Source organism: Grampus griseus, assembly GCF_964374135.1.
Source record: "Grampus griseus genome assembly, chromosome: 5".
NCBI classification, from domain to species: Eukaryota; Metazoa; Chordata; class Mammalia; order Artiodactyla; family Delphinidae; genus Grampus; species Grampus griseus.
Window position 1 is genome coordinate 137,649,055 of NC_138998.1, and position 20,909 is coordinate 137,669,963.

Below are 20,909 nucleotides of genomic sequence, written 5' to 3' on the forward strand. Positions count from 1 at the left end.
TTAGGGTACTAAGTACCACAAAAACCTCAACAGAGGTTCTGAAATCCTTAGCAGTGAGCACCTGGAAACACACTTGAGTGAAAGTGAAAGTCTTGTTTTTCTGTTTCACATTAACGCCCCTCATTTATACAAGTATTTCATTAAAATCTTATCTCTCAAGGTCTCTCTGACTATAACAACCAATAATGTGCGATTTCTGATGTAGAGAAAAGCAGTGGCATTTCTCTGTCTTATGAAATAAAAAAAAGTAACACCTTTTAGGCCTTCAACAAATGACCACTCCCAACTCCAGCTCTCTCCCACCCCAAGTATGCACAGTTGAGGGAGGCAGTTTCCACATGCCTCTCCCACCAAGCTTAAGTCACTCTTTCAAATAAGCTTTAAGCATAGCCATAATCTTCCACGTACAAAATCAGATATTTTTAAGTGTCTTTGCTTCTTTATTTTTCAAATAATACATTTTCAGAGATATTTAATAGGTTCAGTTAGTGTTCATGGATAAAAAGTGTTAGATGGTTGTGAGGTCTTGAAATTTACCTAAACATTGACAGTTTCATGCAATCAACTCGTTACATATCCTCCCACCATAAAACGCATCTTCTTTGAACATAATAAATAACATGGACCACCCCCCCACCAGTTTATAAGCAGAACCTTAACAAATTGAAATTAATAGGGTATTAGGCAAAAAGAATGCAAAGATATACTTCCATCCATAGTAACACGTCAGAAACTGAAAAATGTCATATACTATTTCAGGGGGAAAAATACTTCTATTCTACTAATCTACTTTTAGATCCCTTAAATCTTATTGATGACATCTCCATTTTACTGTGGAAATCAATGAAGAATTTAGAAGAGCTAAACAAAATCCACGGAAATTTTTTGACCACTGTCAAAAAATGAACTAAGACAGCAAGAAGTGGAGCCCTAATCTAAAAGGATAACAAGGGACTTCCCTGGTGGCACAGTGGTTTAGAATCCGCCTGCCAATGCAGGGGACACAGGGTCAAGCCCTGGTCCGGGAAGATCCCACATGCCATGGAGCAACTAAGGCTGTGCACCACAACTACTGAGCCTGTGCTCTACAGCCCACGAGCCACAACTCCTGAGCCCACGTGCCAGAACTACTGAAGCCCATGTGCCTAGAGCCCATGCTCTGCAACAAGAGAAGCCATCGCAATGAGAAGCCCTTGCACAACAACAAAGAGTAGCCCCCACCTGCTACAACTAGAGAAAGCCCGCACACAGCAGCGAAGACCCAACACAGCCAAACATAAATAAAAATAAATAAATGTATATTTTTTAAAATTTCGTAAAAGGATAAAAAGACTTTAATTAGGACTAGGAATAACATAACATCCCTAAGATCACAACATAGAACCAAAGGGAAAACAGCAGAAAAGGAGACTTCTAATCCTCTCCCCTCCCCAAAAAACCCTATGTAACTTTTCTTTCGCAGCACTGAATTTAAACGTAACTTGGGAAATATCAAGAATGATACCTGTTTCTACTTGGCATAATGCAGTCACCATTCAAATACTAAAGAAGGGTTCTACACATAAAGGCTTAAGTACTACAGTGCCCTTCCACTATAAACTACTACAACACTGGAAAAAATATATATGAAAGAAGGGCTTTCAGATATTGGATAACAGCACAGGACTGTGATCCCTGAGAGAAGACAATGGAGCCCAATCTTTTGATTGCTCCAGGTAACAGTACCATCCAGAGGTTACAATGAGTTGAGAGACAGAGGTCAGAGTTTGAGAGCAGGGGAAAGACTAAAATATGCAAGGCTGAATATCAGAGAGGACTGGATTGCACAGAAAGCTCAGAGGTACACAATGAGGAATCGATTCTTTGGCTAAATAATATGTGCACACATTGGTTAAAACTCCACCATGCTGGGGAATAAAACATGAAAAAGCCAAGCCATTTTTTAATGCCAAAAAATTGCCAGAACTCTCACAGGGCTGGCAATAGTACACGTTCCCACTAGCCAGTACAGAGACTTCAGACACAAACAAGAACTGTTTTAAGCATATTTCCAATTTTAACACTCAGAATATTTTAAAATGTGTGTTCAAATCAGTGGAGAATACAATGACCGCTAGCAGTTTGGTGCCACGGCCTTGATTTGTGCTCAGGTACCAAATGTTTCACCCACCACTGCTTCTGTTTCATCAGTGCAAATGTCAAAGGTAAATAATAGTTTCATATTATTATGAAGATAGTCATAACCTCGAAGACCCCATAAAAGGTCATGGATAAAACCATGGGTCTGCAAACTACACAGTGACAATTTAGGCCCTAGAACAACCATTAAAAATAAGTAAGACTAACAGGTATTGCTAATAAAACATTAGTGGCAATAATGATAAAACACTAAAAAATAAGCAACTTCAAAAAAGTTTGGAAAAAAAGGAGAAACGGCACAAAGAACAGAAAGGATAGACAAAACAAGTAGCATTATGTAGAGCTTTAAGCCTGACTACGCTAATAATTATATTAAATGTAAATGGTCTACACAGTCCAATTAAAGGACAGGTTGTCAGACTAGATTGCTGCCTGCAAGAAATCTGTTTTAATATAAAGACATATTGGTTAGAAGAATTGAAAAGATACAACATGATAACACTAATTTTAAAAAGTTGGATTATTTACTTTAATATGAAACAAAGTTAATAGTCTTCAAAACAAGAAATACTCCTGAGGATAAAGAGGGACATTTCATAATGATGAAAGTATTAATTCAGGACTTCCCTGGGGGCACAGTAGTTGGGAATCCACCTGCCAATGCAGGGGACATGGGTTCGAGCCCTGGTCCGCGAAGATCCCATATACCGCAGAGCAGCTAAGCCCGCGGGCCACAACTACTGAGCCTGTGCTCTAGAGCCTGCGAGCCACAACTACTGAAGCCCACGTGCCACAACTACTGAAGCCCATGTGCCACAACTACTAAAGCCCGCGCACCTAGAGCCCATGCTCCGCAACAAGAGAAGCTACCGCAATGAGAAGCCCGCGCACCAGAACTAGAGGAAGCCCATGCACAGCGAGGACCCAACGCAGCCAAAAATAAATAAAATTGTAAAAAAAAAGAATTCATCAGGAGCACAATCTGAAATGTGTAGGTATATAATAACAGAATTTTAAAATACATACAGAGAAAATTGAGAGAACTGAAGAAAAAAATAAGACAAATTCACAGGATAGTTGGATATTTCAGCACTCCTTAAAACAGCTACAAAATGGAAAAAAGACTAATGGTTTTCAGCTACTAGTGAATAGATAAATGATGGTATATCCATACAATGCTGCACTATCAATAAACAGGAAAAAAACAACTGATACCTGCAACAGGAATCTCAAAAGAACCATGTTAAGTTAAAGAAGCCAGACACAAAAGACTACATATTGTATGATTTCATTTATACAAAATTCCTTAAAAAGGAAAAATCAAAGTGACAAAATAAAACAGTCATTACAAGGGGCCAGGAGAAGGGAGAGGACTAATTCCAAACAGGCCCAAGAGAACTTTTGGGGGCAATGGAAATGTTCTGTATCTTGATTGTGGTGGTGGTTTACATGACTGTTTAACATTTCGCAACTCATATGAATTGTAGACTTAAAAGTGGTAAATTCTGTTGTATATAAAGTACACTTCAATCAAACTAATAAAAAAATTTGAAAGAGTAAACATATAGTGATTTACATTAATCTTTAACCTTAAGGTGATTTAGTTTCAGTAAATTAATCCTCATCCAAACAAAATAGAAGCATCTTTTTTCTTCATTTAATAATATTAGGGCTTCTCTGGTGGCGCAGCGGTTGAGAGTCCGCCTGCTGATGCAGGGGACACGGGTTCGTGCCCGAGTCCGGGAAGATCCCACATGCCACGGAGCAGCTAGGCCCGTGAGTCATGGCCGCTGAGCCTGCGTGTCCAGAGCCTGTGCTCCGCAACGGGAGAGGCCACAACAGTGAGAGGCCCGCGTACCACAAAAAATTTTAAAAAATAAAAATAAATAAAAAATAGCATTTAATAATATTAGGGAAAAACATTACACTGCCATGAACAAATACAAAAGCAAACAAAACAAAAAACTCTGTACTTGGCTAGGACAGGCAAAGTACAAGACGGGACTGGAACATCTTTTGCCAGAAAGTAATGAAGTGCTCAAGGAATGATGGGGACTTGGGAAAATACACAAAACTCAGCTTGAATGGACTCTCCCAGCCAAATCCAAGGATAATATGAGCAACTAAACAATGATAGTACTGGATTGTAACCCACTATATAACAACCCGGAAGTCCATACTAAAACTTAATAAACGAAATAAATAAATGGGAGAGTAGTAGATGGCCAGCTAATGATAAAATGCAGATGCAATGATAATAGAGTCAGAAAACCGTTTTGCAACGTTCAGAGTAACAACTGATTCAGGCAAATATTATCAATGGATCCTAAAGGTCTGAAATAGAACAGGTTAGTTAAACCACAAGCTACTTAATAATTACAAAGAGAAAAAAAAATTCATAGTGGAAAACCTTGGCGGATACCAAGTGTTCAAAGTCAGCGCCACCAATAAGTGCACAAAACACAATCATGAGCATCCTTACATGATACTCCAGGAAGGCTACAACACCATTTATGTTGTCTTCTTTCCAAAATGCATAACCTGAACTTAATCAATGACAACTGAATTTAATGTGCAGTCCCAAATTAAAATCTACATCAAGAGAGGAAAAAAAAGCTATAACAGGCATTATTAGAACAATAATATTTGATTACAGACTATAGATTTGATAACAGTATTATATAATTGTTAAATGTCCTAATTTTGATAACAGTTTATGATTACATAAGAAAATATCTTTGTTCTTAGAAAATACATACTGAAGTATTTAGGGGTAAATGGACATGAGGGCCAGAACGTAAGTGTCAAATGGTTCAAAACAATAATATGTATCCAGCGATACAATAATAAAACAAAATATTAAGGACTGGTGAATCTGAAAGTACAGAAGTTCTTTGTATTATTACTTACATTTTTCAAATTAAAAATTAAACAAAACAAAAAAAAAGACTTAGAACTTACTTGTTGCCACATAACCTAGCTGTGGAACCAAATGTTCATCTGCAGAATTTTCTCGGCCTGGTACTAATCTCTGATACTTAGTTGGATGAGGATTTCCATCTACATCTACCAAGAATGGTGGAGGCATAAGATGAGGAGCCTGCTGAGTTTGCTCATCTAAGACATAATTATTAGAATCCCTAATCAGTGGCCGATAGTCAGTATGGAAGAACATCTGATCGGGAATCTAGAAAAGGCAAGTTTACAAATTGATATTTTGAGGTTTACACATGTTAAAGAAAATAAATTATTAACCAGTTAACTTTGTTTGAAAAGACAAAAAAAAATAAATCAATACATCTAACCTATTTTCAAAACATCCTTTATAACTATTTTACATGCTGTGAGAAAGTATATGAAATGACCTTTTCATATGGCTTGCTGCATCCAAAACCAAATATCAGAAGGTGACCGTGAGAATCTGTACAGGCAAAATGCTGTCCATCCTGTGAAAACTTACAGTCAAATACAGCTCCATGTCCTTGTCCTTCAATCTAGGAAACACAGAGGGAAAAATGTATGACCATTTCTGTGTAAGAGCTTTTGCTATATCAACTTCTGAAAAACCGAATTTTTAAACAAAGTTTTCGTTAAGCACATGTTAATATTTTCAGAAAATAAAATTCATTTTAGATACCACTAGCCTAGAAAAAAATCTCAAAAGATCTTCTAAGAATTAGTTCTCAAATTGATCAAATGAAGGATCATAAACCAATCCAAAATGGCTTTCTTTACTTCTTACATGTGAATGACAATTTCACAAACTTTTCTTTCAATATATAACAAAAATCTTTTGATTAATAACCTACAAGGGAGGGGCTTCCCTGGTGGCGCAGTGGTTGAGAGTCCGCCTGCCTATGCAGGGGACACGGGTTCGTGCCCCGGTCCGGGAAGATCCCACATGCCGCAGAGCGGCTGGGCCCGTGAGCCATGGCCGCTGAGCCTGCGCTCCGCAACGGGACAGGCCACAACAGTGAGAGGCCCGCGTACCGCAAAAAAAAAAAAAAAAACTACAAGAGAAATGATTAAAGATTAATAAAGTTTGGAATTCATGAACTAAAATCAATACTTTTATGGAGTTTAAGCTTTCCACTTAGATGACTAAGTGGAAACGCAAAATTTGTAATGCTGCAAAGTCTCAAGGGTGCATATGTAAATGCCTGCACCTGCAACTACCTTATTTCAAACTGCCACAAATTTCAGAAAGAATACTCTAAGTGCATCATGAATGTTGCCTTAAAGAGATAACTTTTAAACTGTTTTCTGTTTTATTCTTGTTTTTTTAACTGTAAATTATAGTAGTTTAGTATTATCAATTTATAGTTAAATGAGTTGTTTCATTAACTCAATAGTGTAGAGCTATGCTTATCTGTTGTCTCAGCCTATAACGTTCCAATAATTAAACTTTAGGACAAGTTAAATCAGCGTTGGAAAAAGGATTCATCCACCCAGCTAACTGCCAAAACAAACTCACATACATACCTAAATACCCACTCGAAAAGCAATAATTCACTACTGCTATACCACACATGACTGAGTGCCAATTAACAAAATGGGGTGGGGGGGAGGAATTAAGGTATTGGGATATTTAGGGACTTGCTGAATAAGATAATCCATGTATACAAATTTGCATTCTCTCATAACATAAAAAGGAAAAAAATGTGTAAATATTTTCCCTCCTATTACACAGATTCACCCCCAGGGTCCTTTGAAGAGCCACCTCCACCACAGCCCAACCTGCACCCTGGCACCACTTCACACCTCTGGCCTGAGACCTTCAGTCCAAGTAAAGCAGAGGAGGGTGGGGAGGGGAGAGCCCTTGGCTGGTAAAGCAAAGATGGTGGCAGCTACTCTCCTATCATACATGTGGAACTTACTGCACCAAAAGCTTTGCTCAGGGTACCTGCTGAGAAGGAAGTTTTCCCAAGTGGGCAAACCTACCTAGGCAGAGCAAGACAGACTCCAGTTTTTACCTGCAGTCTGAAGAGTCCTACACAATGATTCCTGACAAAATCCGACCTTCAACTGTGCCTGGAGAACACTTCAGTGTCACATTATGTTAACTATTTACTTAATGAAATACTGTTTTTGTTAGTAGTTTACAACCCTACGTAATTTGTCTAGCATTAGAGAATTAGGAGACTCTCAGCTGAGCAGTAAAGGTAACAAGAATTCAGTATACAAGGCCAATTTTTGGTGTCTGACTGGAAATAAGATCATCGTTGCCCATTTGAGACTTTTTTCAGATTACTCTTTGGCTTAGAGGTTATTTTAGCTTATATTCTGTTTAAAGCCTGAATTAATGTAGTTTTCTGTTTTAATAGATTAAATTTAGTATGTAATGTTCCTATTGAGTTTTAAAGGCTAATTAAAAGATGGATGTACCTATGAATTTTAAGGCCATAGAAAAACTGAAGAAGGCTTAGTTCTTTTTCCAGTAATTTGAACAGAGATGCAAGTTTCAGAGATGCCCAATGATGTACTTGGGTCAGGCTATTTGAGTTGTTTTAGTGCACTTAATGTTAATAAATAAAAAACTGTATTTTAAACTGTTTGCTGAAGAAACTGTCCAGTGTAAGCACATTGAAATGAAAATTTTAAGGTCAAAAAAACCCAACAAAAACATGGAACACATGAACTAAGATGGTCTTCAATCAAATATCTAAGAATCATTCACCTATAGGATGCTACTATATTGCCTCAAAAATTAATTATAGTTTGAATTGGATCTCAATATAAACTGAAGAGTAATTTTATAAAACCTATCATATATATATGATATATATATATATCATATATATATATAAATCAAAAGTCTTAACAATGTACAAGCCCTTTTACACATTTCCCTCAGAATTTATCCCAAGGAAATAATCAGGGATCTACCTAAACAGCCAAGTATAAAAACATTCAAAGTATTGTTACTGTGCATATTTTAGAAACCACTTAAATACTCGACAACAGTAAATTAAACATATAGGTAACATACTTCTAAGATAGGCTGAATTTACCGTCACAAATACATTTGCAAATTCTTAAAAAATATTTAAGGGTTTGAAAAACATTCTTTACATAAAATGAGAAAGGATTACAAAACTATGTGCAACAATGCCAACTACTAAATATGTAAAGAACGATGCCATTAGAAAGCCTTCGATGGATACTGATATTTGTGAAAGTTTCATGAGGAACCAGACATTTACATAGTCTCTGAGCAAATCAGTTTAAAATTTACAAAGAAAAAACAACTATTTTAAAAATCAGTGGGGAAATTTGGCAGATGCCACCTTAACCAAATATTAATAATTACCACCATATAACAGTGGAACATATAAATATCATGTGCCGTCTAATATAATGCATGGACGGCACACTATCATTTATGTTTTATTACATAAAAAAAATGTGAAACAGTATTGTATCATGAAGAAGTATCAGACAAAACAGAGATATCCTGTAACATTATTTGCCTGTAAAAGGGCAAGATATAGGGGAAAAAAAAGGCAGAATTATTGATCTTACAAAACTAGGGATACATAACTACTTAATACAATGCATGATCCTGAATCAGATGCTGGTCCAAGGGGTAAAATATAACTATAAAGGCGTTATTAGGACAACTGACAAAATTTGAATGTAAACCTGGATTAGATAACGCTACTTTATCAATGTTAAATTTGCCTATTTTGGTAACTGTATTGTAGTTATGTATAAGAAATTCTAAAAACATGCAATAAGATCGTAATCTGGTTTTCAAATATTCATGTGCAAAAAGCAGAAACACTGAAAAACAAACAATGATGTTCGATTCCCTAGATGACTCTGAGTATTATTTTTTATTATCAAATTTTTTTTTTGGCTGCACCACGTGCCATGTGGGATCTTAGTTCCCCTGCATTGGAAGTGCTGCATCTTAACCACTGGATGGCCAGGAAGTCCCTATTATCAAATGTTTTAATAAATTTAAATAGTGAAAAAGTTGTGTGAATTACCATAATTTTGCCAATTTAAACACAGACAGGGAAAATTCACACACACAAAGCTAAATAAATAAATTTTGAAAATCTTCCCCTCATGTGAATTAGTTATACAGATTAATTTCACATTTGTATGTATGTACGTATATATGGCTATCAGATATTTATCAGACTAGGTAGTACCCTGATTTCTAGAAATATAAACTGCCAAAATATGCAGATAGGTTTCTGGCTACACTTCATTATCCAAATACTTGGAACAAATGCAAACATGCATAAAGATACCTCTCACTCCACTTACCATATTAAAATAATGTTTCATCTTGGTGCCTTTTGTAATATCCCATATAAATATGCTGCCATCATGTCCTGCAGATAACATAATTCTGGAATCAAAGGGATGTGTCTCCAAAACAAATACTTCATCAGCATGTCCCTTTATTCAACAAAGTCATACAGTTAAGGAGGGTTTGCAAGTTACAAGTTTAAAATTAAAAGCCCATATTGTCACAGTGTATAACAGTTTTTAAATATGTATTAATGACAGTAATTTATACATTAGTATATATATAAATTTCTATTCATTTGATAATATAAATGAAACATGTTTATTAAAAATAAAATTATAGTTCAAAAATTTTTGATTTGTTGTATGTTATAAAAACTACCTACCAATAAGTTATGAAGCAGTTGTCCAGTATAAGAATTCCACACTTTGAGGACATGATCATTCACAGCTGTGACAACAATGCTATCATTCTGATTCCAAGCTATCATTGTTACTTTGGGTTTCATAAACCTTTCCTCTTCTAAAGATAAATCTCTAAGAAAAAAAATATGAAATGTGCAATGCTATATGTGTAGGAGGCTGTACAATGTACACAATCCCTCATCAATACAAAAATAATTGAAGTAATCCAGCTCATGTCCATACCTTACCAACTCGATAGAGAGTTCATCACATCTGACCCGCAAAAGATTATCTATAAACAGATAAGGGCAAAATCCCGAGGGGTAAGGGATGATTTACAAACAGTTCGGAGACTGAATACAGGCAGATTTCAGAATACCGCCGCTGCTCATAAAAGCAAAGCTTTTTCTCTCTACCTCTTTTCTAATTATTCCCTTCTCCTGACCCCAAGCCCTATAAGTAATACTTTCAACTGCTTCACTCTCTATAGATGACAAAAAACTTCAGGAAGACAGAAAGAAGGTAATTCATCTTCATGACCCCAACGTCTAGCAAAGTGCCTGACACAGACTCTCAATTTGCTGAACTGTAAATGAGCTGCATTCATCTCTTTCTACTTCCCTATAAACTGTTCCTACAGGTCCTTGCCAAGAACGGTCTTGGATACACGTCTGCAGTGTTTTGCTGCCTTTATGAAAGCAATATGCAAAGCTTCTGTATAAAATACAGCAGTCAGTAGTATGGGGTTGGGGGGACTGGGGGGACCTAGCTGCTTCTGAAATCACAGAGCACATTCTAAGAAATGATTAAGCATATAATAAACATGTATTTTAAAGAAAACGGCTACAAGAATATGGAATGAGTGCTATGTAACACCTATCTATGTCAGCACCATGGAACACAAATGAGAGAATAAATCTAACTAGATTGGTCAGAGGAAGTGTAACATAAAAGACAAAAGGGGACTTCCCTGGTGGCATAGTGGTTAAGAATCTACCTTCCAATGCAGGAGACACGGGTTTGAGCCCTCGTCGGGGAACCAGGATCCCACATGCCACGGGGCAACTGGGCCATGTGCCACAACTACGGAGCCCGTGCGCCACCACTAGAGAGAAGCCTGCATGCCGCAATGAAGATCCCACATGCCACAACTAAGACCCAACGCAGCCAAATAAATAAAATAAATAAATGACAAAATGGAATACAGGCTAAGACCCTCCACACTTCATTTGAATTTACTAACAGACATGTTGCATTTCATCAAGTTGATTAGCCAAGATTAGAACACTAAAACAAATATATCCATCAATTTTTACACACAGAAAACACTGCCTTTCAAGATTTGAAATAAGTAAAACTTTAAATGAGAAAAGAATATTTCCACCATGAGGGAAAATACAAGAAAAGTTCTCTCCATGAAGAGAGGGTGACAACAAGAAAAATAAATAGTTCTCAGTCTCACTTAAAAATTTTTATTCAAGTTTTTACAATGGTATTCCTATTTTGCCTAATAAAATAATTATTCATGGGCGAATACCATTTCAAATGTTCTTCACTGCCATTCTTTCATTATTATTTACTTTCACACTAAGATGCTTCTAAATATCCAGATGTAACATTTTTAAATAACTGTAAAGATTTGTTTGTGAACAAGGATTATCAGATTTCTAGTATGTATTCTTTCCATTCTCTACCACAGATCATTCCACAAAAATATTAATATCAAATTTATTTTGAAATCCAATACAACTGTTTGAGCCACAGCAGAGAATGGGTTAATTTCTCCTACTATTACTAAAAATAAAGCAGACATGAAGATCTAAAATGTGTAACATTTCTCAGAAAAACTCCTAAGAATATTGATATGCCTACTCTAGGCCAAGCAGTGCTGGAAATTTTCATATGATTTAAAATTGCCAACAATACTTAAAGGCAGGTAGTCTCACTTCCCAGATGATGAAACAGATTAATAAATATTAAATGATGTTGTCAAAATTATATAGCTATAAACAGTGTAAATGGTATTTGAGCAAAGGTCTGACTCCAAAACACATATTCTTTCTACCACCTGTACTGCCTCCCAAAATATACAAACCAAAAAAGCAATGTATTTGAAATTTGTAATATTTATCTTGCAAAGTACTAAACTTATCTCAAAGATGCTAAAGATACGTTTTTGAGACTTTGGAGGTTGAGGGAGGGGGACAGTTAGACAAACTTGCCTTCAATGCCATTTTACAAACCAAAATTTCAGCATACAAAAAGAAAAATTTTCACTCCCACTGGAGCCTAATTTTTTTAAACCTAAATAAAGTGTGTTTGCTTTTTTCGCCAGACGTAGCTGTGTCTTCTTAAAAATTCCAAAAATCCTACCTTCAAAAAGTAGAATTTTCTGAAAATTTTCACATTTGATATACTTGAGTTATTTTTATATATTTTTTGAAATAGTAGGCGGAGATTTCCCTGGTGGCACAGTGGTTAAGAATCCGCCTGCCAACGCAGGGGACACGAGTTTGAGCCCTGGTCCAAGAAGATCCCACATGCCGCGGAGCAACTAAGCCCATGCACCACAACTACTGAGCCTGTGCTCTAGAGCCTGCGAGCCACAACTACTGAAGCCCATGTGCCTAGAGCCCGTGCTCCACAACAAGAGAAGCCACTGCAATGAGAAGCCCGTGCACCGCAACAGAGTAGCCCCCGCTCGCCACAACTAGAGAAAGCCCACGCGCAGCAACGAAGACCCAACGCAGCCAAAAATTAATTAATTCTTAAAAATAAAAGAATATATGAGGTTTAAGTATTTAACTGTCAGATGTGCAGGAGGGAGCCATTCACTTAGATCGTAGCTCTTCTAATAGGAGGTGGCTCCAGTCCCCTGAACAAAGCGATCAACCAACCAGAGAGAGAGAGAGAGAGAGAGAGAGAGAGAGAGAGAGAGAGAGAGAGAGAGGGAGACCAAGTACTTAGGATGCACCTACTTAGAAACAAACCATCTCAACTTACCCTGAGATTCTTGTAGCCATATCCAGTAAGATGCTTCTCCATTCTAACTGCTCAAATCTCCAAATCCGTGCTGTTCCATCTCTGCTACCACTTAAAAACCTTAAAAGAAAAGAAGATCTTCTACTCACATACGTGCTACCAAGGGCTACAGTTAATATTTCAAGTGAAAAAATTTTTATTGTAGCTATCTTGACTGCAGGTAAATCTATAGGTGTTTATTCCAAAAGACACGGAATTTAGCGCGTATCTAAACAGAGAAAATCTGGTTTGCTATGATTTGCCTAGCCCTATTAAGTAAAGCACATTTCAAACTCAATCACTAGCTTCTCGAATAGATTGAGTTTTGAAAAGACAATGTACAATAAGTATTTGGAGGGGGGGTGGGGGGGAGAAGGACAATTAAAGATGTATGGAAGATGGGCTTCCCTGGTGGCGCAGTGGTTGAGAGTCCGCCTGCTGATGCAGGGGACACGGGTTCGTGCCCCGGTCTGGGAAGATCCCACATGCTGTGGAGCGGCTAGGCCTGTGAGCCATGGCCGCTGAGCCTGTGCATCCGGAGCCTGTGCTCCACAACGGGAGAGGCCACAACAGCGAGAGGCCCGCGTACCACACACACACAAAAAAAATGTATGGAAGAAACAGTAAGACCAAAAGCACCATTATAAGCATTTTAACTCTAAACTCAAATTAATTCATGCTAGCCATGTGTAAAAATAAATCAATCATTTAATAAAGTTAAGTGTTAAAAAATCACAGTTTAGGAAAGGTACCTGAAAAGACACTGGGGACCATAAAGGATATAATTTAAGTGATAATTCTGTTGCACTACATCACAGTGATTGGGAGATTAGAAAAGATTTTCTTTTAACTACTCAAATATAACAAATTTCTTTATCCTTACACCTAATTTTCCTATAAATCAAACATTTAGCCAGCAGCGAGATAAAGAAAAACTTTTTGGTCATAGGAGGCTGCAGAAACTACAATTCTAAAAACTTACATTTAATTGTTTCCTCCCTGCCCCAGACACTTTTCCTTCAATTATTACATTTACTAACAAGTACCTGCAATATGATATATACCTACAAAGTGATATATTAGTTATACTAATAGGAAGCATAGTATATTTACCTAAAAACACACTCACAAATACAAACACGGTGGGGGGTGGGGGTGGGGTGGGATGAATTGGGAGATTGGGATTGACATGTATACACTGATGTGTATAAAATGGATGGCTAATAAGAACCTGCTGTATAAAAAAAATTAAATTAAAAAATTTAAAAAAACAAACACACACACACTTACTTACCGATCACCATTGTTACAAAATTGGATACTATCAACTTTATCCTAAAGAGGGGAAAAAACCAAACACAAAAGTAATCATCTACATAGTCTGTACACAAAGAAAACCCACTCAGTTTTACAGCCAGAAGCATATTTGGTTTAAAGCTAGAGATATGCACTTACGCTGCTTAACCCTGCCATTCAAACATATATTGTACGTTTAAGTGCAAAGAATCTAACTACGAACCTAATAAGACTAAGATACAGCTCTTGTCTCAAAGACAGACACATGTGGTAAAAAGAAGCCTACTTCTAAAATTAAAGCAGTATTTGCAATTAATTACATCTGTATAAAAATTGATGTGTAGATAGTGATCAAAATAAAAGGTTTAAATAGCTGAAAACAAGGCATATTCACTTCGATGATTATGTGCAAAAAATAATAATAATAATTTCTTTTAAAGTGATTTTTTTTATCAAATAACTTCACAGAACTTCCTACAGGAGAAAAGATGACCTGACCGCTAACCAGCACTCCAGAATACTGAGAGTTATCTATCTTAGTACACATTGATAAAACAGCATTCTAATTTCATGAGTTTGGTTTAGATAAATAGACCCAATTCAAACCTAATCACCCAGATTAATTATCATAATCAAGAGTTTGGACTTAAAGCTGAAATAACCACTGCAAAGTATTTGGCACCATAAGGTGCTGAGTTTGTCAATATCATGTTTCACCTCCAATTCCCCCTAAATTTAAGTTAAAATTAAAATCAGTAACAATTTCCCTTAGCAATATGAGGCTATGTACCAACAGGAATATTAACAATCTACAGAATTTTAAAACGTGAATACTTACAGTGTGACTTTCAAGTTCTGCGATTTTTTCAGGTGCTTCAAAACCCAAAAAATACATTCTGATTACATGATCAGTACTACCTGTGGCTAAAAACATACCACCTGAAATAAAAATTTTAAGGTTTAAAAAATCCAGTTTGTAACAAATATCTTAACCAAATTTCTATATTAAATTAAGCAAGCTCTCTATGCCAAAACTAAATTTATCTCAATAAATCTGTTTTCTAATTCATTGTATAAAGAACTTTTAAAATTAATGCAGTGTAATGCTGTGACTTTTAGGAAGAAATACATATTTGGTCTTCATCCCTTTTTCTGGCAGAACTCCTCAAACCCTTAGAATGTCCTAAGTGAAGTGATACTGGTGTCTTGATTTTCATCAAACCCATTTCAAACACAACAGAGTTTATGTTAATGAGGTGACTTTTGGAAAGCATCTATGGATGGGAGCTAACTGCTAGGGGAACCAACCATGTGATAAGAGAGCTGGGAGAGAGCTGAATCAACAGTGACGACCAATGATTTAACCAACTGTGCCTATGTAATGAAGCCTCCATAAAAAACTCAAAAGGGCAAAGTTCAGGGCTTCTCTGGTGGCGCAGCGGTTGAGAGTCCGCCTGCTGATGCAGGGGACACGGGTTCGTGCCCTGGTCTGGGAAGATCCCACATGCCGTGGAGCGGCTGGGCCCGTGAGCCATGGCCGCTGAGCCTGCGCGTCCGGAGCCTGTGCTCTGCGACGGGAGAGGCCACAACAGTGAGAGGCCCGCGTACCGCAAAAAAAAGGGCAAGGTTCAGAGAGATTCCAGGTTGATGGACAGGTGGAGATCAGAGAAGAATAGCACACCCAGAGAGTGCCCCTTCCCATGTACTTTATCCTATGCATCTCTTCCATCTGGCTATTCCTGAATTATATCCTTTTATAATAAACCGAAAATCTAGTGAGTAAAATGTTTGAGTTTTGTCAGCTGCTCTAGCAAATTAATCAAACCCAAGGAGGAAGTTGTGGGAATCTCTGCTCTATATAGCCCATCAGTCAGAAGCACAGGTGACAACCTGGTCTGAGGCTGGGGGTAGGTGGGGCATCTTGTAGGACTGAGCCCTTAACCTGTGGGATCTCACACTATTCTCTAGGTAGGTAGTGTCAGAATTGAGTTGAATTATAGGATACCTAACTAGTGTCGGAGAATTGTTTGGTGGTGCTGGGGTGGGGGGGGAGGGCAGGAAGCACACATCAAATGAGGCTTAATTTTTAAAAGTTAATTCAGACTGGAAATGTTCACTATCTCCTTCTGCTGTATTAGTTGTGACAATGACTTTAAGATGCTGCGGCTCTGAAAATGCATGAAAAGGGGCTCTGCTTTCCGAACAGCTTTACACACCTAAACCTAGCTTTGGAATATAAAGTTCACTTGTTCAAATTTTCAGACTTCTATGGGGAAAGATCTTTGACCTCTCCCAAAAAGAAGGGTTTCACACAAGTCCACTGTACAAGAAAATGGAGAATAATTTCACAAGATGTGTGGAAAACAAATTTAAACTACCAAAAACATGCAGTTCAATTAAAAGAACCACATTCTTGGTTTATCATACACACAGGGCACATGGCACAAGAACTGCTCATATGGACACTTTAAGCCTCCTTTCTGCCAGCTCTCTCTCATAATGTGGTCATTCAAAATGCTAAAATAAAACTAAGAAAAAAACACTAAAGTTATCTTACCAACACTAAAAGAAGAACAAAGCATTTGAACGCCTGGTCTAGGCTTTTCAGTGAACTTCAGGGGACGTGGACTTGAAAAGAAAAATACATTAGTTTAGCACATTAACATGGTTTAAAATATTGGTTTTAATCTAGCATATTTAAATGTTATAATCTTATTTCTAGTACCTCACAGTATACCAAATATTTCCACATATGCTGTTATAGCTGGATGGATTTCAGAGAACTGTCCAATCCCCAAACTTATACAGAACATAGTATACAGAAAGAGCAAGCCTACTAACCCCCGTTCTGTAACTTAGGTGACTAAAGCTCAGACAGTGTGAGAGAATCCATTATCGAGGCCGCAGAGTAGGATGTAGAACCACCGGGTGATAGCATGGTCCAACAGAAAGGGCATGCGAGCCACACGTGTAACTTTAAATTTTTAGTAGCCACATCATTAAGTATAAAGATAAAACTAGGGTTTTTTAGTAGCCACATTATAAGTAAAAAGATAAAATTAGTTTTACTTCATTTAAACCAATATATCCAAAATATCACATCAATGTTAATAAAGTTTTATTGAGAACTTTAGGTTCTTTCATATTAAATCTTTTAAATCTTCCAGATCATACTAGACACTAATAATACATCTCAATTTGAACAGTTTTCATCAAAAATACTTGATCTGTACTCAGATTTCATAAAACTTATAGATGAAAAACTAAATTCACATATTCAAGTTGTTTGAAATACGTTTAAAAGTTTTGTAATAACTGAATCGTATCAGTTAAATTTAAATTAATAATTCGATTCCTCAATTGCACTAGCCACACCCGAAGTGCTCAATAGAGACATGTGGCTAGCGGGTAACACACTGGGCAGTGCAGGGCTATGATCCAGGTCTGATTCTTAAAGGATCCTTCCTAAATTTCTGCCCACGTAATTATACTTTTCTAACATTTTTCAAAATGTTCACATATATACTATCACTTTTTCTTTTTCAAAAAAATGTGCCCACCAGGACAGCATGGCTATGCTCCTTTCACATATCCAACTATCTAAATCGTACAGTGTAAACAGTAGTCAATATGGCACATATGCTGTGTATAACAAAAATTAAATTCAAAAGTAAAAACGGAACCACAATACACAATTTCTCTTTATAATCAGATTTCATTTCACTAGACTAAACTGTAACAACATTAAAAAAGAAAACTTATTACACAATTAAAGTCACTTACCTGAATTTCAGGGATTCTAAATCCCACTGCCAAAAACAAACTGTCCCATCAGCACCAGTAGAGACCATGTATCTTTGAGAGCCTTTGGCCATTGGGCTAAACTAAAAAGGAATAACATTTGCAATTCAGTTTCCTGAGCTGCTACTGAAGTTAAACAGTTTTTCAAAGTTAACTTCAACTAACACTTTAAGTAAAACACAAGAAATCCAAAACATAGGTAATATTATTGCAGTGAAAACTCATAACCTGTAAAAAATGAAGTCTATCTCTAATTTGTAAATGTAATGTGATCTCAATAAATGATTATTTTCAAAACTAACAAGAACAGTCAGAAAAACTTTTACAAAGAGAAAGTAAAGATCTAGTCCTATCAATGTGAAACCGACCACAAAGCCAATTAATTAAAACTATGGGGCACAGTAGGTACACAATGACAGAATGACCAATGGAAAAATGTGAAGTCCAAACTGGACCTTAATACACAAGACTTAAGATAAAGGAGCCATCTCAATCAGTTGAGGAAACAATGGATCGTAAATGCATAAATGGTAAAGGGACAACTGTGCAACGATCTGGGAAAAAATGGATCCATTCTTCAGACTGTAAAGCAGGATAAATTCCAAGTGATCAACATTTTAAATATTTAAATAACAAAACCATAAAAGTATTATAAGAAAACACAAAAATTATATCGTAACTTTGGAACAGGGCTAACATTTGTGCTACACAAACAAGCTAGAGAAAGCAAGATCAATTTGGTCCAGAGACATCCTGGACCAAAGGCAGCTTTTAAGGCAGCTTAAAAGACAGAAAAATATAAGGAAAACAAGAAAAACGCACTAGGCAAAGGAATAAGATGAACAAAAATACAAAAGTGAGAGGGAATGTGATAGTTAACAGAAAGATCTATAAGACTAAGTGTTCATTTTGGAAGTGGTATGGAAATGGGTTAAATGGATAGAAAATCTGGACCCAATAACACCAAGTTAAGAGGTTAACTGTAGTTCTCAAGTAAAACACTGAAGGCAACCCAAAGATCTGTCTGACAGCAGTATATAATATTGATTGAAAAGGAACAGATAAGATAAAGAACCAAGAATCAATCCAATTGATCCAAGAACCTTAACTGGATGGCAGTACCCCCTACCTTCATGAAAGAAGCAACACAACTTGCTGACTCATGAGACATTCAAGATAAAGGAACTTATGCAAAAGGAAGACCAGTATTGCCATTAAGAGAAAAGGAAGTGTTGGGAAGAAATGGGTTGGTTTTGTTTTTCCGTATGAGTTACATACTTACTTATCATTACAACATGCCAGAGAGAGAGAGTTTATTATCTCTGTTTCATGCTTTTCCCCAAGGTTATATACACTTTGTAAGAGAGATAAAATTTGAACCTACGACTTCTTCAGTGAAGCTTCTTCTAAGCTCCTTCTCTTCGAATATATGAAATCAAGGGTTTTTTAAGTGATTATTTACATCTAAGTAGATATGTTTCAGAATATGGACTAACAATGAGTTTTAGAGAATATCCCATTAAAAGTAGTAACTGAAATTATATTAACAATTGGATAATTCTTGTTAATTAAAACAAGGTAAAATTTGTAACCTTGCAAACACAGAGTAAAGAATTTTAATTAAAGTTAGTTAGAACACAGGTCACTTAATATGACAGATACACAAGACGTTTGTTGCTCTCTATTTTGTCTCACTGATGTCTTTGTCTAGCCCTGGGTTGACACTATACTGTTTATAACATCTTTTAAAGCATTTTTAAATACCTAGTATCGCAAAAAGTTGAGGGTTTTTTTTGAGGGATTGGGTGGGTGGTTGGCTATTTGTGCTTATCTTTCTCTTTCTAAATGAACTTGATAACATGCCAAGTTCGATTAGAACAAAGCAACTGGGATTTCAAATGTAAATACACTGACTTTACACCATGATCTGGAGATGTGACAGCTTTACAACATTGAATCTCCTGATTCAGGAGCATGGTAGAAATTTTCACTTATTTAGACTATTCCCTCCCCACCACCCAAGGTTCTGCCATTATTTTTAAGACCTTTCCCCGTCTCCTGTTAAGTTTACTCCTATGTGAAGCTTTTGTTGCTATTATGAATTATGTACTTTTTTCATTATATTTGCAAACTGATTATTGATGGTTTATAAGAAAGTTTTGGTTTTAGGACATGGGTCCTATATCTAAATGTTTTAGTAAGCTCTCAGCAGTTCTAATAGGTTTTATAGAATTCACCAGGTAAATCCTCTTAAGTTAAAAAAAAGAGATTTTTTTTTTTAGTACCCAACAGGCATTTTTAACTTTGAAGCCTTCCTTTTACTGTTTCTAAGTAACAACATTTCCTCAAATGCAGTATCGCTGACATAGAGCCATGTTTTATTAACCAACCTCAAAGCTACTCATCGATGACTGTAACATGCACCTCTAAATAAAGGAAACAGTAAGAACTGCAATTTCTCAAAGTCCCTTTTGGCTTTGTGATTCTGTACTGCAATCTCACATGTCTACTTCCAAAGTCAAAACAGTTTTCCTGAAATCACACATCCTGAGTAACTGTCTAGTATATAACATGTGCCTGAGAGCATAATAACTTCTACTTTTACAACTTATTCAGTGACAAAATAAGCAGTCTTTAATATATGTTGATCCTCTATTTTGCTATTAAAGAATGCATTATTTAAAGGTAGTAAGCCGTCCTACTAACTGTTAAAATGCAAATCTTTCCTGTGTGCTCACATGTGCATTCTAGACAGAGCTATTAGCATGGGGGAGTGGAGGAGGGGGTAAAATTCACACAACGTTAAATTCACCACTTTAACCATTTTAAAATGTATAATTAAGTGGCATTTGGTACATTCACAATACTCTGCAGCCATTATCACTATCTAGTCCCACAACTACTGTAAGATTAAACTGAAATCTGTCAAGGCATTTTCCATTGATTCTCTTGGCTTCTTCAAGTAGGTAATCAAACTGTTTGAA

The 20,909-nt window shown here is 36.5% G+C and overlaps 1 protein-coding gene across 1 annotated transcript in view; it reads right to left on the minus strand.

Annotated features, from left to right (window-relative positions):
- The window catches only part of BRWD1 (bromodomain and WD repeat domain containing 1), a 122,402-nt gene that overhangs the window by 65,232 nt on the left and 36,261 nt on the right, over positions 1 to 20,909 (minus strand). Inside the window, exons 9-17 of the mRNA XM_082654396.1 lie at positions 17,908 to 18,008; positions 16,682 to 16,752; positions 14,963 to 15,063; positions 14,123 to 14,163; positions 12,811 to 12,909; positions 9,789 to 9,939; positions 9,418 to 9,552; positions 5,505 to 5,633; positions 5,101 to 5,326 (exon numbers count right to left, since the gene is read on the minus strand). Coding sequence (XP_082510522.1) covers positions 5,101 to 5,326; positions 5,505 to 5,633; positions 9,418 to 9,552; positions 9,789 to 9,939; positions 12,811 to 12,909; positions 14,123 to 14,163; positions 14,963 to 15,063; positions 16,682 to 16,752; positions 17,908 to 18,008 — 1,054 coding nt within the window. The remainder of the gene's footprint in view (positions 1 to 5,100; positions 5,327 to 5,504; positions 5,634 to 9,417; positions 9,553 to 9,788; positions 9,940 to 12,810; positions 12,910 to 14,122; positions 14,164 to 14,962; positions 15,064 to 16,681; positions 16,753 to 17,907; positions 18,009 to 20,909) is intronic.